The sequence below is a fragment of the Callospermophilus lateralis genome, chromosome 11, assembly GCF_048772815.1.
Source record: "Callospermophilus lateralis isolate mCalLat2 chromosome 11, mCalLat2.hap1, whole genome shotgun sequence".
Classification (NCBI taxonomy): Eukaryota; Metazoa; Chordata; class Mammalia; order Rodentia; family Sciuridae; genus Callospermophilus; species Callospermophilus lateralis.
Window position 1 is genome coordinate 13,413,497 of NC_135315.1, and position 17,481 is coordinate 13,430,977.

Consider the following 17,481-nt stretch of genomic DNA (forward strand, 5'->3'; position numbering starts at 1 on the left):
GCACTCCACTGTTGAGACACAGTCAAATCAGAATATTCATTCTTTACTATGGCTACTGAGCTCTGCATTCCTCCATCATTTCGGAAGTTTATCTTTAAAAAACAAAATTATCCTCATCCCTGGATCTGATTACCACTAATGCTGGTAATAGAACTACACGTGTATGGGGAAAGGTTAAAACGGTTAACAGGACTGGGCTGGGGCTGTAGCTCAGTGGTAGAGCACTTGCTTAGCACATTTGAGGCACTGGGTTCAATCCTTAGCACCACATAAAAATAAACAAAATAAAGGCATACTGCCCATCTACAATTTCAAAAAAACACAAAAAAACAGGTTAACAGGAAAAACTAATTCAGTATGCATGACTCTGTATGCACCTTATAAAAAAAGAGTTTAAAATTAATTCAATAAAAAATTCAAACAGGTATCCCTGTACAGCAAAATGTAAGTGAAATTAAAAATAAATCTAAATTTTTTTACTTTTTTCCCCTAGGATTAATGATTTTATATATGGAAAATGGAGAACTCAAAACAGTTATCTATGACTCCAAGATTCACATAAAATGAGCATACTGCTTTAAATATGGCTCAATAATGAAGTTATTGAAGGAAAATATTCATGTTTCTAAAACTCAAATTTCACTTGAGATTTATAAGCAAATTACTTTTTACTAGTTCTAAATTTAAAAGCCCGATGGGTACAACTGTAAAAAGTTTAGCTTACGCGCAAAAAAAAGCATAGGATTATCTTAATTATAAATGAGAGGTACTCTTGACTATCTATTTAGAATTAATATCTAATTTTGCTATATTCATAATATATTTTACTTTTAAATTCATTTGTAAAGTGTGTGAAATCAAGAGACACTGACAATTAAAAAAAGAATTCACCACATAATAATTCCTTAGAAAATGACTAAATTACCCTGAGATGGGCCAATATCTTAAAATCTACAAAGTACTTTCCTAATTTCTATTTTTGTACCCAATATATATCTTTGCAGTGAAAATGTAACTGTGCCCTAGATTTTCGTATCAATTCAGAAGTACGAATAAGTCACACACTGCACAGCAAAGTATACATATACATTTCTTGTTTTCACTATTTTTCATTATAATTCCTGAAAAATATCAGCCATGTTTATACCACTAACAACTGGTAAAAAAGTTACTATCTCTTTTTCTTTTTTTTTTTTTTCTTTTATTTTAGTTGTTGATGGACCTTTATTTTTTTGCTTATTTATATGTGGTGCTGGGAATCTAACCCGGTGCCTCACATGTATGAGGCAAGCACTGTACAGCTGAGCTACAACTCCAGCCCCTCTTTTTCAATTTCTATAGATTATCAACTCTAAAGTTCAAAACACGTACTCTTTCATTTATCTCAACCAAAACAACTTTTTCAGAAAATTGAATGCTACATATTTTTTGATAGGTCCTAAGTCTGAATAATTACATAATTCTGTCAGAGTGGTTATGGATATTAATTTATACACATACCATCTTCAGAAACAAAATTATTATATAGTCTAGACAAGTTTAAACAATTTTTTTTCTCAAATGACAATAGTTAACAAATTTTATAAAATAAATGGCTTAATTTAAGAATACTATAAGAAGCATTTTAAAAGATGCTTTGAGGCTCTATGAAACTGTATTTTTAAAGAAAATCATTAAGGGGAAGAGACTGAAACTCAGTGGTAAAGCACTTGCCTCGTATGTGTGAGGCACTGGGTTCAATCCTCAGCACCACATAAAATAAATAAAGATATTGTGTGTCCATCAACAACTAAAAAAAATTTTTAAAAAAGGAAATCATTTAGTAATCCTATACTTTAAAATATTTTATAAGTACATGTGATATTAAAATACATAATTATAAGCTAAAACAATCCAATAATTTAAACATAATTTTGTTAAAGGAAAAAAATAAGCTTCTCAACAGAAAATCTCAAGAGTCTCATGAACTTTGATTTCTGAAAGGAAGACCTAAGAGGAAAAATGCACACTATTTTTTTCCCATAACACAACTAAGGAGTCAAAGGTGTTCAGGCATTCAAATTTCAAGCCCATCAACATACCAGGGACTCTCCCGTCAGTGACTTGGCAAGGATGGTGGATACAGGCTGGAGCTTTCCTTTCAGCTGCATGCAGCAAAGCACCGTCCGAAAGGCACCCTCTCCCTTGGCCAGTCCTTCTCCCAGCACTGCCATCAAAGAATAGCATCATTAACAATGTGGTGTTTGATACACATTTTAATTATAATGTCAACACAAGCATGGCTTCCATACATGAAAGAATAACTACAAATACATGAGGAAAACATTGGTGTTTCACATCTGTCCAAGACATGAAGGACAGAGAAAACTTGTGCCAATGAACATATTAAACCATAACCTATAGCCAATTACAATCACATCAAAATCATGGGGAGAACTGGAGTCCTCCAATATGCAGCTAGATTGGAGGAAAAGCTCATGTTCTATGGTACAGTAGGATAACTACTTCTGGCAACAACTAATTGTACATTTCAAAATAGCTATTAGAGAGGATTTGTAATATTTCCAATACAAAAAAATATAAATGTTTTAAGTAACAGATTGTAAGTATGGCCTTAGGCCTTAGCCTAAGCAACTCCATTTTAAAACTCCACTTTGAAATCTGCAGTCTCACCAAGAATGCCTCCAATATTATCATCATCAGGCATAGCCCTGACATAAACAAATCACTTCTCCCTTATCACTACCCTGATAAGCTCAGAGTGAAGTCTCTGTCAGGTTGCCCTCACCCCAATAAGGGGGAGAAGCAAAAAAATCAGGATGGAGACCACCAGACCAGATGTTTTAACCCCAGGGCATATAACGTCACTGAGAAATACAGTGGCAGCTGATAGGGATTGAAAGAGTGGTCAGAAGCCCCAAAATTTAGTATAAATGATGGAGCAAATGAACAGACATTCAGCCAGCCAACAGTGATGCCCTCATGCTGGAGAGCCTGATGAGGACCTGCAATGACATCCCAGCTCTTCTCATCGTTTGCCTGATCCTCTGCATCTTCCTCACTGCTCTCAAACTCTACAGCCACATCTTGACCCTGTGAGAACTGCAACTTATCCCTACAACCCTCTCCTCAACCAGCCGTCAGCTCCACCCCAGGAGAAGTCTGCCTTGGTTCCTGACATGATCGCTGTGGTCTGAGTAAGTGTGCACTTGCTGGACTTAGAGCCAAAGGCTTGAGACTTTAGATCTGGCAATTGAGCTTAGCATGCAGAGGGAATGTCTGTCATGAGCCTGTCATGATTAAGAGTGTTTGCAGTGATTGCTGTGGATTGATTGTGTCTACTGCAGTGCCTAACAATAAGGATTGTCATTTTCTTGATTAAGAACCTATAGAGTGAAGTTGTATTGACTGATTTGAGTGAATAAAGCATTGAAAGGGCAGAAGCACGTGGACATTCTTTATTTCTCCCCCTCTACTGCATAAGTCACATCTTTGCCCATTGAGACACAGGTATACCCTGCTATGATCATGTTATCCATGTCTTGAAATATTACATTGTACCTTATAATATGTGCACTGTCAATTAAAAACAAACAAAAAACTACATGGTCAATTTTTTTAAAAGGCTCTAGGCAGGCTTGGTGGAAGATGCCTGTAGTCCCATCTATTCCAGGAGGCTAAAGAGAGGATAATCTGAGCCCACGATTTTTGAGACAAGCCTGAGCAACAAAGTGAGACACTATCTCTACAGAAAGAAAAAAGTGGGCTGGGCTATAGCTCAGTGGTGGAGCGTTTACCTAGCATTGGTGGAGCGTTTACCTAGCATTTAAGTCACTGGGTTCAATTCTCAGCACCACATAAAAATAAATACATAAAATAAAGGTATTGTGGCCATCTACAACTAAAAATATATATATTAAAAAAGAGAGAAAGAAAAGTGCTCCAGTGAAAAATATTGTTCAACCTATGATTTCTGGCTACTTAAGAGCTTTTAAAACTACAGATTTATTAGCTAAATAAAATTCTCATATTTTTGACAGTGACAAAAGATTCTTTGGCATTAAAATGCACAAGAATAGAAACTGCAAATGTCAACATTAGATATTCCCAAGCAATTAAGAATTAGCCTTTACCAAAACCAGCAAGATTAATTAGGAATCTAGTAGTGCAATGGCCATGAAAAAAGCTACCCAAATTGTTTGCAAACCTGTGTAGATTTAGTTAATACAATCACAAGGCTCACACATTTCTAACATATGCCTTGTCATTTGAGATTATTTCTCACAGCAACTACTAATGCTTCAAATAATAGGGCAATCTTTATCTTTACTACAATCTTTACTACAAAGTCCAAGAGTCCATTATTAGTTTGTACATACTTTAGCTTTCTTTGTAAAAAATAATAATAATAATAATAATAATAATAATTTGCTGAAAAGAAAATATTTTGGAAATTGTATTTTTTTCCAAATTATTTTCAAAGTAATGTTCCCTTTAAATATTAGTAGAAGACCACACTGTATAAAGTCCACCGGACCCAGTGCAATGGCACATGCCTGTTGATTCCAGCAGCTTGGGAGGCTAAGGCAGGAGGATAACAAGTTCAAGACCAGCGTCAGCAAATTAACAAGACTCTGTTTCAAAAATAAGAAAATAAAAAGGGCTGACAATAAAGTGCAGAGGTAAAGCTCCCCTGGATTTGATCTTCCACTGCCACAGTAAAATTCCTTGCCAAAAACTGGGTGAGGTGGCACACATCTGTAATACCAGCAACTTAGGAGGCTAAGGCAGGAGGATCGTAAATTCAAGGCCAATTTCAGAAACTTAGTGAGACCCAATTTCAAAAATAAAAAATAAGGCTGGGTTTGTGGCTCAGTGGTAGAGCACTCGTCTGGTAAGGATGAGGCACTGAGTTTGATCCTCAGCACCACTTAAAAATAAATAAATAAAATGATGGTATTATGTGCTTATATAACTAAAAAAAATTTATAAATAATAATAAAAAAATTAAAAGGGCTGGGTATAGCACCCTTAGGTTCAATACCCAATACCAAAAAAAATTTTTTTTTCTTGCAGATAAATTCTCTTCCCACCAAATATGTGTGAGATTCTACTTTAAGCTGGTCTCAGACTGAATTGCCTCTTTCTGACCACTAGGAGTTATAAAAGAGGAAGTGTGCACTCCTCACACCTCAGCTGTGTTTTTGCAATCAAGTCCATTATCCCCTTTCACTCTGAACTTTTGGAATATTTTCTAACATTTGAAATATGTCTTAATTGAAATGCTTTGTACTAAAACTTAAGTAATATAAAAGAAGTATCCATTCAAAAAACAAATAGCCTTGGTTACAGTTAGATAAACTTTGGCTATTCACAAGGGAAAAAAAAGTAACAATTAAAATGCAATTCCTTTTGGGGACTGAGGCTGTGGCACAGTGGTAGAGCACTCGCCTAGCACGTGCAAGGCGTTGGGTTCAATCCTCAGCACCACATAAAAATAAAAAATATTGAATGTTATTCTTTATTATTCAGCAACAAGACCCATATTAGGTAATTTCTTTTATCAAATCCTTAGTTCTTTCCAAAGTTTCTTATTGAAAAGCTTAGTCTATTAAGGCATTTTTCCAAAAATTCTCAAAAGAAATTTTTTAATTATCATAAAAACTAAATCCTTTAGTTATTAACAAAGTGAAATTAGTCACTGCTTAGGTATAATCACTCTCAAAATTGAAATTATTTCCCTTCCTAAAAATCACCCATTTGATTTTTTTATAATGATTCCATTCACCACAAACATAAAAGTATACATTTGGGGAAGGGGACAAAAGTATATAAACAGACTCCAAAAGAGTGGAAGGCCTAAATCAAGTTATTAACTGAAGGTTAAAATGGCCATCTGTTTCAAGTATCAAAAAGTGTATTACAAATCAAATAAGAAAAAAAAAAAAAAAAAAAAAAATCAAATAAGAACAGTGGCAAATACCAGTATCTCACCAAGTGTCCTTGTTGCTAATTTTTTGTTACATAATTCTTGTCTACCTCATCCCTTTCCCTTGTCTTCTCCTTTCTTCTAACTGTAAACAGATGCTTTTGGATATGTGGGTTATAGCTTTTGTGCAGTTGATGTCCTTCCTACCAAGGTCTTTTGCAGATAAAAATGTTTCCTTTAAAAGGTGCATACAAGCCAGGCCCAGTAGCACATGCCTGCAATCCCAGCAGCTCGGGAAGCTGAGGCAGGAGGATCGCCAGTTCAAAGCCAGCCTCAGCAAAAGCGATGTGCTAAGCAACTCAGTGAGACCCTGTCTCTAAATAAAATACAAATTAGGGCTGGGGATGCGGCTCAGTAGTTGAGTGCCCCTGAGTTCAATCCCTGGTACCAAAAAAAAAAAAAAAAAAGGATATAGGAAAACTGGGGATGTAGCAAAGTGGTAGAGAACTGCCTAGCATCCACAAAGCCCTGGGGGGCGGGGGGAAGAAATGCATAGGAAAATAAAAAGCCCTAACACTATTAAAAATTAGGTATTTATTACCTAGACCTGTTCTAAGTGTTTAGCTTTAAACACCTTAACAAACTTTTTTGTAAATCTCTATTACCCTCCTCTTTTCAGTATTTATTCTTTAATCTGTCACAAAAGTTTTCATGATCTCACAGCCCCCTTGGGTGTACAGTGAATTTTAATGTTAAAATCTGTTTATTTTTGGAAGTCCCCTTTTCTTCACCTGCAGGTCACTAGGAAGACTCTTGGGTGCCTTCTTGCTGTATGTTTTCATTCTATAGAAACACAGGTCATTTCTTCTGGCTTATTTTCAGTGCTCCAGTTTAAACGTTAACACTAATTCTTTTAGTGTTCCTCAATTTCCTCATTGTATAAAATAATCACAAACTAAAACACTGACCACACAAGCATAAAAACAACTGAAATCTGGTTCCATAGAATATCATAAAAGGATTTTATTTCATTGCCATGCTTGAATAAACTTTTTACTTACAGCACTGTTAAAATGATATTTGCAACAGTAGCCTATGTGTGCATGAGAGAGAAAAAGAGAACTGGCTGCTTAGAGTGCTTCTGACTTCTTCATAAGGAACCTAACTTCACAGATTCATTTTCTGTGTGATTATAGCAAAGTTAACCTCTGGTAACTGTTCAGCAACTGGATTAAGAAGATTTTTCTGTAGAACAAAATCTGTTTAACTGTATTTTTCTATCTTAAAACTCCTTGGAGCTGGGGTTGTAACTCAGCAGTAGAGTACTTGCCTCACACATGTGAAGCACTGGGTTCAATCTTCAGCATCACATAAAAATAAATAAAATAAATACAGATATTAAAAAACAAAATGCAAAAATATTTTTTTAAAAAAAAAACCTCCTTCATTGCCTCCCTCTCAGTTTCAGAAGTCAAGATTTTGCCATCTCTGTTGTAGGCCTCCAAGAGAAATCCTAACTGTGAAAAAGCAAGACTTTTCAAATCTCTGCTCAGACACTCCTTTATTTCATTGTTTCCATAGTTAAATTGCTAATTTTTCTTTTTCCCACTAATTTGCTTACTGAGAAAAGCACAGGCATTTTGCTACTCTTCTGACAATTTTCTTTGCCCCATGGGAGAAAGCTCTGATTTTTTGTTTTCAGTTTTCTTTTTGTTTTTGCAGTACTGGGGATTGAACCCAAGACCCCACACACACACTAGGCAAGTGGGAGAGAGCTGTTTTCAATTGTTTATAATCATCTTTAATTTCAGTTTGCCCTTCAGTACAGTTTAATGAGATTTCATAAAGGCAAGGTATCATTTATTTTAAATTTCCTTTTTTGTAGAAATATAACTAGTTAATATAAAATTAACACTAACAAGTATTCTCTGAGTCAAAAACAACATGAAATATATAAAAAATAATCCCTCATGATTATAACTGCATAATTAGAAAATCTAGGCATTTCAAAGTTAGTCAGATAACCATAAGACTCCTACAGCTGAGTTCATATAAGTTCAAAGACTATTCCTTAAACATCTACTCATATTTCTTTTAAAAAACTTAGTTTTACAGGGAGTATAACCGTCCTCAAACTTAACTCAAATATTAAACAAACTTTCACTTTTCTGATTTTATATTCTATCCCAATATCATTATTCTATAATTTAACTGCTTATTCCTATCAATTTAAACAGAAGACCTTTTACTTAAAACAGTTAATAGGGCTAGAGATATAACTCAGTGATAGAACACTTCCCAAGCATGCATAAGGCCCGGAGTTCAACCCCCAGCACAGGTAAAACAAAACAACAACAACAAACAGTTAATAAACATAAAGGGGAAATAATGAGTGAAAGTCAAGATCTAATTCCGCAAAGTCTTAAATTCCTATTGGAGAACAAAATTGTGAATTACTGACATGCACAACTTGAATGTACTATACAGTGAGTGAAAACAGTCATCTTCAAAGGTCACATACTGTATGATTTCTGTTTATAGAACACTCACAAAATGATAAGAGCAGAACAGAGATTGCCAAGGGTTAGTAAAGGCAGGGAGGATGGTGGTTGTAACTATAAAGGGAGAGCACAAGGGAAGTAATCATGGTAATGGAACAGTTTTGTTCCTTGATTCTTCATGGCTTCATAAATCTACATATGATAATGTGACACAGAACACACACACTCATTGGACTAATGTGAATTTCCTGGTTCTGACGCTGTTCTCTGGTTATATAATATGCAACCAATCCAGAAAAAGTAGGAAGGGTATATGTGCTATCTCTGCAACTTTCTAATCTGTAGTTTTTTCAAAATAAAAATGTTTTTTTAAATTCCTATTGGAGAAATAAAGCTTGTATAAAGGGAATTTTCTAAAAAGAAGCTATAGGGCTGGGGATGTGGCTCAAGTGGTAGCGCGCTCGCCTGGAATGCGTGCGGCCCGGGTTCGATCCTCAGCACCACGTACAAACAAAGATGTTGTGTCCGCCAAGTACTAAAAAATAAATATTAAAAAAAATTCTCTCTCTCTAAAAAGAAGTTATAGTACCTGTATCTAAAAGACAATAGATTAAGCAATGTAATCAGACTGTATCTCTACTTTTAAAAGCCTGGTAAGTCAGGTGCGGTGGTACACACCTGTAATCTCATCGACTTAGGAGACTGAGGCAGGTGGTTTGCAAGTTTGAGTTCAGTCAACAACTCAGTGAAACCCCATCTCAAAATAAAAACTAAAAAGGACTAGGGATGTAGCTCAGTGGCATGTGCAAAGCTCTGGTTTGATCCAGTATCACAAAAAAGTAAAATATAAGCCTGGTGAATAGATAAAACACTTGGTAGACTAAGAGTGTGAAGACCCAAATTCTTATCTCCACCTCATTAATGATTAAATGATTCTGAGCCTCAACTTTTTCATTTCTAAAATAAATGAACAGCCCCTTTATTGCAGAATTTCAAATTCTGTTATGTCTGTAAAACTCTTAAAGTACACACAGGCAGCAATTGAGGACAAAAAGGAGCAGGGTAGCTTTTCAGAGCAAAAAATCCTCACTTGGGAACCTCACATCCACCATGGACTGGCTCTGTGTTCTTCAACCACTTAATCTCACAAGCCTGTTTCCTCATATGTAAAACTAGAAACACAATGTGATTAAATAAAATAACACATTTCAGGGGCCTAAGACTGATATAGTGTAAATACTGTTATCCCATTAACTACATATATTTCCAGAAAGAAGCTTTTGTAATTGTCATTAAAACTACAGAAGCTCCTTGACTAATAAGGGGGTTATATCCTGATGAACCCATTGTAAATTGAAAATAATGTAAATCCAAAAGGCATTTAAGGGCTAGGGGTGCAGCCCAGTGTAGAGCACCTGCCTAATACACACAACGGTAAGTTCCATTCCTAGCATCAGAGGAAAAAAATGCATTTGCTACACCCGACCTAGCCAACATCACATCTGATCACCATAGCACGCTGTAATGTACTGCTCACCCTCATGATCCCAAGGCTGACTGGGAGCTACAGCTCACTGTTATTGGCCAGCATCATGAGACATTAGTGGACAAGACATTACTAACTAGCCCAGAGAACAATCAAAATCCATATTCAGGGCCAGGAATGTAGCTTGGTGGTGGAATATTTGCCTAGTATGCACAAGGCCCTGGAGTTCTTTGGTTTGAGGTTTGTTGTTTGTTTGGCAGGGGCAGGGGGAAGGTACTGGGGCGCTTTACCATTGAGCCACATCCCCAGCCTTTTTTATTATTTACTTTGAGACAGGATCTCTCTAAGTTGCTTACTGAGGCTAACTCTGAACTTATATGACTCTCCTGTCTCAGCCTCCCAAGTCGCTAGGGTTACAGATATGTGTCTCTTGCTTTCATATCATCATAAAGTCAAAAAAATAACAAGTAGAATTAAGTCTAGGACTACCTGTATTTAATCAAAACTCTCCTGAGAAGAAAGTAATAAAGATTCCACTTTTTTTCCCCAAGGAGAGTATAGCAGGCTCATTCAATCACCTATCAATTTAACAGGTCATGGGTTAGCCTCTTATTAGGGGCTATTGGTTACTGAATCATTTACCTCACAGGTCAAGTAATAAACTGAAATGAACTTGTAATGATGGATTTCTTCAACTATTGAAGCCTTATGTTTAGGCTGAAGTTTTGCCTGTACATTACATGTCTTGGTGAGATTATTTTTTTACTTCATTTTCTCCATTTATTTCATTCATTTTGTTAATATAAAAAATAAGTTTTATATATAATGATTATTTCAGGGGCAGAAAACCAATCACAATCTCCCAAAATTTTCCTGTTTTATGTTCTGATAGTGAAAACTGACTTAAGCATCTCACTCAACTCAACGAGTGATGGCTGGCTTGCACCTTAACCATTCACAACACACCACTGACCCTGGGACTAAGATCGATGAACTCAAAGCCTATGTACTTATTTTCTAGATGCCATTGAGTCCTCGCTCAGAATTTTTTTTTTTTTTTTCAAATTAAGACATGATATTTATACATCTTTCTGGGTACCAGGGCCTGTTTTCCCTTACTGAAGTAGAATTTCAAATTTTATAACTCTGATTAGTTCCTGGTTAAACAAATCAGCCATAAAAGTATCTGGAGGACAACCAGGTAAATCTGATTATGGACTGGGTTTTAGATAATATTAGGGAATTATTGTCAATTTTATTAGGCTAAAATATTGTAGCTTTGTCTTATTTTTTTAGAGATAATAAAAAATGAAGTATTTAGAGGTAGATGTCATAATGCCTATGATTACTTTACAGTTGTTTAAGAAAACAATATAGGAAATATGGACAGAACATTTATTGTTCAAACTCAGTTTTGAGAATATGAGTGTTTATTATACTAGTTCCTCTGCTTTCCTGTATATTTTAAACTTTTTACAATTAAAAAGCATTTTTTGAATTCCACAACAAAGATTTCGGGGCTGATTTCCTAACCTGTAGTAGGTCAGAAGCAGGAAGGAGACAAGGGCAGAGGGCAGCTGCAACAAGGCATGCTGAGAGCTGCAAGAAACGCAAACAGCAGCCCCTAAGAAAGAAAATACACAACCAGACCACACAGCACATAAAATGCAAAGCAAGTCAATGGTCTGGGGCACTCAAGATAGGAGTTATCCAAAGCTAACCCAGGAAGCATCTCAGTATAACAAAGCAGTGCAATAATTAACAGAGACCAAGATTCTTGTCTTGCTTTTTATTGCTAACTAACTAACCAACCACATAGCATATTTTCTTACACAAAAATAACATTACTGAAAGTTAAAAAGAAAAAAATACATATAATATCACAACTAGATAACTACAAAAAGAATCTTGGCCAATATTCCCAACTATTTCAATCTACCAACTTCACATACATGGCTTTATATTTTAAAAAATGACCACTTTCCAACTTCTTACTTATCACATTTTTATAAACAAGGAGTGCATAGAATGTAATTAATAAACTTCTCCCTAAATCAAGCTAATCAATTTTTCACTTCTACACACAGTATTTCAATGAACACCACTCTACATACAATTTTTTCCTTCTTTCAGATTATTTACTTGGGATAGTATCCCAGAAATGAGATTAGTGGGTCAAAGGGGTGAATGTATTACACCAAGCTGCACATTCCTTCAACACCACAGATCAGACTTGTCATGACCACTTCATCTTAGAACTGGTTCAACCTTTATATGGGTAATTCCTAATTTTAAGATATTTAATAATACAATTAACAGAAAAAAACAACTCTTTTCAGTATGTTCCTTCACCAAAAGCATTTCATTTTCTGTGACTTTTCATGTTATGAACTTTCTGTGACCTTGACTTATATTATCTCTAAAATGAGAAGACTGTATCAACTTCACTAGTAGTCAGGAAAGTAAAAATTAAAGAAAGAGGGACTGTTTCTCAGACATGAGATAGCAACATTTCAAAACTGGTAGGTTCAGTGTTAGTGAGATTTCAAGGAATGGGCATTCTCATTTAAATTGCTGAGGGTAGGCCGGGGTTGTGGCTCAGTGGTAGAGCACTTGCCTAGCATATATGAGGCACTGCGTTCAATCCCCGGCACCATATAAAAAAAAATAAAAGCAAATAAATAAAAGTATAGAAAATAAAAAATAAATTTAAAAAAAAATAGGGCTGGGGATGTGGCTCAAGTGGTAGCGAGCTCGCCTGGCATGCGTGCGGCCCGGGTTCGATTCTCAGCACCACGTACAAACAAAGATGTTGTGTCCGCCGATAACTAAAAAATAAATATTAAAAAATTCTCTCTCTCTCTCTCTCTCTCTCTCTCCTCTCTCACTCTCTCTTTAAAAAAAAAAAAAAGAAAGAAAGAAAGAAAGATAAATTGCTGGGGGTATGTGCATTTGACACTGATCTGAGGTATCTATAAAAACTGTCCGTGCACACTCACCTTAACCCAGGAATCCAACTTCTAGTACTATGTTACAGAAACAAAGGCAATAATAAGGAAGAATTTATGTTTATTACAAGATGCTTTATAAAGACAGACGAGAAAACTGGAATCCTGTAAAAGCTCATCCAGAAAAATAGTTAAAGCTCATGAGTTATAACTCATCCATACTAAGGATTTTTTTTTTTTTCCTTTCTCAGCACTGGGGATCAAACCCAGGGCCTCCCATATGCTACAGATAAATGCTATACCACTAAGCTACACCCCAGCTCCACTCCAGGGAATATCAAGCAGGAACTGGAGCTAGTGTATATACTTAAAGATCCAGGATGTACTGATATATAAGCAAGCAAGCAGCTTTGGGATCGTGATACAAATTTTTATTTTTTTTAATTTTTAAAGGAGAAGCCCTATTTATGTATTATAAGCATTTTTGTTTATCACTACAGAGAAAGCTGCAGAAGATATAGCAATCTTATAATAATATTTCTTCAGGTTGAGGGAAGAAAGAGAAATCATTCCTTTATTCATAATTCTCTACATTATTTGAATTATTATTATTTGCCTATTGGTATTTTTTTTTCATCTTTCATACATTTGATTCAAGTGAGTTATGCATTTCCATTTTTACCCCAAATACAAATTGCAGAATCACATCAGTTACACATTCACAATGTTTACATAATGCCATATTGGTGACTGTTGTATTCTGCTGACTTTCCTATCCCCTACTATCCCCCCTCCCCGGTATTTTTTTTTAATGTCCAAAGATAGCAGGAATTTTTTTTTTTAAGGAATATTGTACAGGATATCTCTTATTTAACTCCCAAACTATTACAACATTATGAAGCAAGGTTCATCGAGAGGTAGCTGATCTTTAATGAATGGCTGAATTATGTTCAATATACCACAGGAATACTTAATATAGTTTTGTAAGATTTACGACAAAAATGCTTAATACTTTTTGAAGTGCTGACACAACAGAGTAAGAAGGGAAAAAATTAACTTATGTCAAACACCTTGGCCCCAACGTCCAACTCTGGATAAATGAAACATCATATTATCCAAGTCACTGAGCTGTGCAAAAAAATTCCACCAAGAGTGTGTGAGAACATGTACAGAACTCCTCTCCCACTTGCTCCTACACTCACTCCCTCTAGTGAGATGGCAGCATGAAGAACAGGGTTACTATATTATGGGTACTCAGAGAACAAGAATCTTATTATAAATCTCGATTTCCTGCCCAAAAGAAAACAGGAAAAAGTTCTAACCATTTTCTAAGGAAAATCTCCTGATTAATGAAAATATTTCAGGAGGGATGAGTCTACCTTTTCAATGTATCCAAGCTTAATAATCCATATCCATCCGTGCTACTTGGGGCTCTTACTGACTAGAACTACTCACACAAAATTTAAAAGCACACATTGTCAAAGCTCCTGGGAAGTGGACAGAAATATCAATATTCATAAGTAGGAGCAGTGTTTAAATGCATACCAGTGGTAGCAGGAAAGCTTCATCCATACCAGTCTCTAGGTAAGGCGGGAGGTTTTAAAATCAGAATTGCTTTTGAAATTACAAATGAAAAAAAAAATCGGACCTTAAACATTGCTCAATTAAATAATTCAAAATCTTCAAATCAGAAAAGAGTACCGGTTTTAAACATACCGTGCCTACAATCTTCATCAGCTTGTCCATAGTTTTTCTGCAAAATAAAAAGACACAAGATAAAATTAAGTAGTTCAAGGACTGCTTTTTTGTTGTTGCTGTTGTTGTTGTTACTAAGGATTGAACTCAGGGGCACTCGACCACCGAGCCACATCCCCAGGCCTATGTTGTATTTTATTCAGAGACAGGGTCTCACTGAGTTGCTCAGCGCCTCGCTTTTGCTGAGGCTGGTTTTGAACTGGTGTTCCTCCTGCCTTAGCCTCCCAAGGTGCTGGGATTACAGAAGTGCTGGGATGATCAGCATGCACCACCATACCTGGCCCAAGGACTGCTTTCAACAAAGATGTTACCAAAGAGAAGCTCATCTTTGTCTCAAAGTTGAATCACAAAGGTTATAAATTTAACCCATTAATTCACAGAGCAGAACTAACGCTGTGTTCAGGGAGGGTCACACGACACTCTACACAAACGACACTCTACACACACACCGGCACAACTCCCTTGTCCACTGACCCCCACCCAGACTTCTCACCTTCTTTCACTTCAGCTAGCCTCAGGTTCCTTCCAAGCTTGAATGAGAAAACTGGAGCCGTGGGGAGAGAATTTCCAGACTGTGACCACCTCATCTACCTCATCTACCCGCTTCCCACTAACCCTGTTCCTGCTCCTGTCTAAACTCCTGCTCCTCCGCCTACTCGAGTCAGATCCACAGCTACATTCACGTTGCCACGTGCCCAGTGGTAGCCACTGATACTGGAGAACGTTTGCCCACTCTGTCAGTGGTACTTTCTTCACACAGCTCCCAGGACACCAGGCTTTCTTCCTTTTCCTTTTCCTGAGGTTGCTCTTCAGGCCACTCTGCTGGCTCCTCCTCTTATGTCCAACCTCTTGACACTGTGGTACCACAAGACCAAAGCCTTGGTCCTCTCTTCTCTATCCACCCTGTTTACCCAGGCTCTAGACTGTATCCCACGGACTCTCCCAAACTCTATGCCTGCACACCCGAACGCTCACTCTATGCCTCCCACAGGAGAGTAAATGGCATGTCCAACTCCAGAGGTCCAAAAGTGAGCTCACAACACCTGCTCCCCTCTACCATCTCTCACCTCAGCTGAAGGAAGTTCCATTCTTCTAATTGAGGCAAGTGACTGTGACAGCTCTCTATCTCATTCCCACACCCAGCAAATCTGACCATTTCCACCTTCAAAAGAGCAACTTCTCACTATCGCCACTGTTACCGTTTGGGGCTGAGTCACTGTCATCTTTGGCCTAGATTATTCTAACAGTCTCCAAACTAGTCTTCTTACATGTACTCTTATTCCTTAATAATTTCTTTTCAACATAAGTCACACAATTCCTACTGAATCATACCATACCACTCTTCCACTCAAAGTGCTGCCACAGCTCCCTGCCTCCAGAAAGAATCGGTCCTTAGGATGACCACAGGCTCTGCCCTTTCTCCTCTCCTGTATGCACACCCTACTCCAATCACAATGTCCTCCCAGCTATTTCTCAAACATGGCAGGCATGCTTCTGCCTCAGGGCCTTTGCGTGACTGTTCCCTTTGCCTATATTGCTCTTCCTCCAGCTTTCCCTGTAGCTCAGCCCTGCCTCCTCCTTCTCAGTAGGCCTATCTTGATCACTGAATATTTTAAGCGGCACCCCTATGTCCAACCCTGGTACTCCCTTGCCCTGCTCTCCTTATTTCATGTAGTTAATCTATAGTGTTTGATTTATAGTAGCTATTGTTTGTCTGTCCCCCTACTAGAAAAAGCATCATGAAGAAGGAATCTTCTTTCATCAGTACATTCACCAAGTTCCGAGAAAAGTATGTGGTATACGCTGTCACTTAGTAAATACTTGTGGAATGAGTGAATAATTCAAAATGCTGCACCACAGCACAATTTTCTAAGTTTAAAAACACAGTTTTAACCATCAAAGATATTCCGAAACTTCCGGGCACTTCATTCATATCTCTTCAAGTCAAAATTAGGTGATTTGTACGGGAATAACCAGCCATAGTCCTGACTCACCAAAAAGGGCCATTTTACTCAGTTCCGCATTGGCATGCCAACAGTGTTAACTCACCAGTTGCAAAAATGAGGCAATTCTGTAAAGAAGACTCTCGATTTTGATGCGTTCTATCTCCAATGGACATGGCCCTGAGAAGTCTGCCATGGAGTACTGGCCTAGAGAAAGGAGGGCCTCTGTGCAGTGCTTGAGGGCCATGTCATAGTCCTGCCTCTTCAGTGATTCACATGCTTGTTCACATGACTTTTCAGCTCTTCTGTCTTCCATGACTCAGGGACAAAAATCCTAAAGACAGGGAGAAAAGAAAAAGTAACAGATTTTAAAGATTTAGCAATTATAAATTCTAGGCCATTCCTATCTCAATCTGCTTAATTATCTATCTAAATAGTTTCTTTCAAATAGTCTCCGGCTCAAAGTCACAATTAAGTTATTGATGCTACAATATCTAAACTTCTCTTTTATATTTTATGAAGTCTGTAATAAGATCCAAGTCAAAATGTCAATCATAACCAGGTGCGGTGGCGCACATCTGTAATCCCAGTGGCTCTGGAGCCTGAGACAGGAGGATCACGAGTTCAAAGCCAGCCACAGCAAAAGTGAGGTTCTAAGCAACTCAGTGAGACCATGTCTCTAAATAAAATACAAAATAGGGCTGGGGATGAGGCTCAGTGGTCGAATACCCCTGAATTCAATCCTGATACCCCCCCCACACACACACACACACAAAGTGTTGATCATAAGCCAGGATCATATCAAATTTATAAATGAGATAAATTTATAAATAAATCATGACTTTAAATATTACAAAGTAAAACAAACCATAAAGGATTTCCTTCTTTTAACCAAAGGTGAAGAAATATTTCATATACA

General features: G+C 36.9%; 1 protein-coding gene across 4 annotated transcripts in view; it reads right to left on the reverse strand.

The window, feature by feature from the left end:
- Helz (helicase with zinc finger) overlaps window positions 1-17,481 on the reverse strand; it is a 164,684-nt gene that overhangs the window by 116,101 nt on the left and 31,102 nt on the right. For all 4 annotated transcript variants that reach the window (XM_076870584.2, XM_076870583.2, XM_076870586.2 and 1 more), the window contains 3 exons: window positions 16,669-16,896; window positions 14,581-14,617; window positions 2,082-2,206 (listed from right to left, as the gene is read on the reverse strand). In XM_076870584.2, the coding sequence (XP_076726699.1) occupies window positions 2,082-2,206; window positions 14,581-14,617; window positions 16,669-16,878 (372 nt within the window). In that variant the 5' untranslated portion in view covers window positions 16,879-16,896. The remainder of the gene's footprint in view (window positions 1-2,081; window positions 2,207-14,580; window positions 14,618-16,668; window positions 16,897-17,481) is intronic.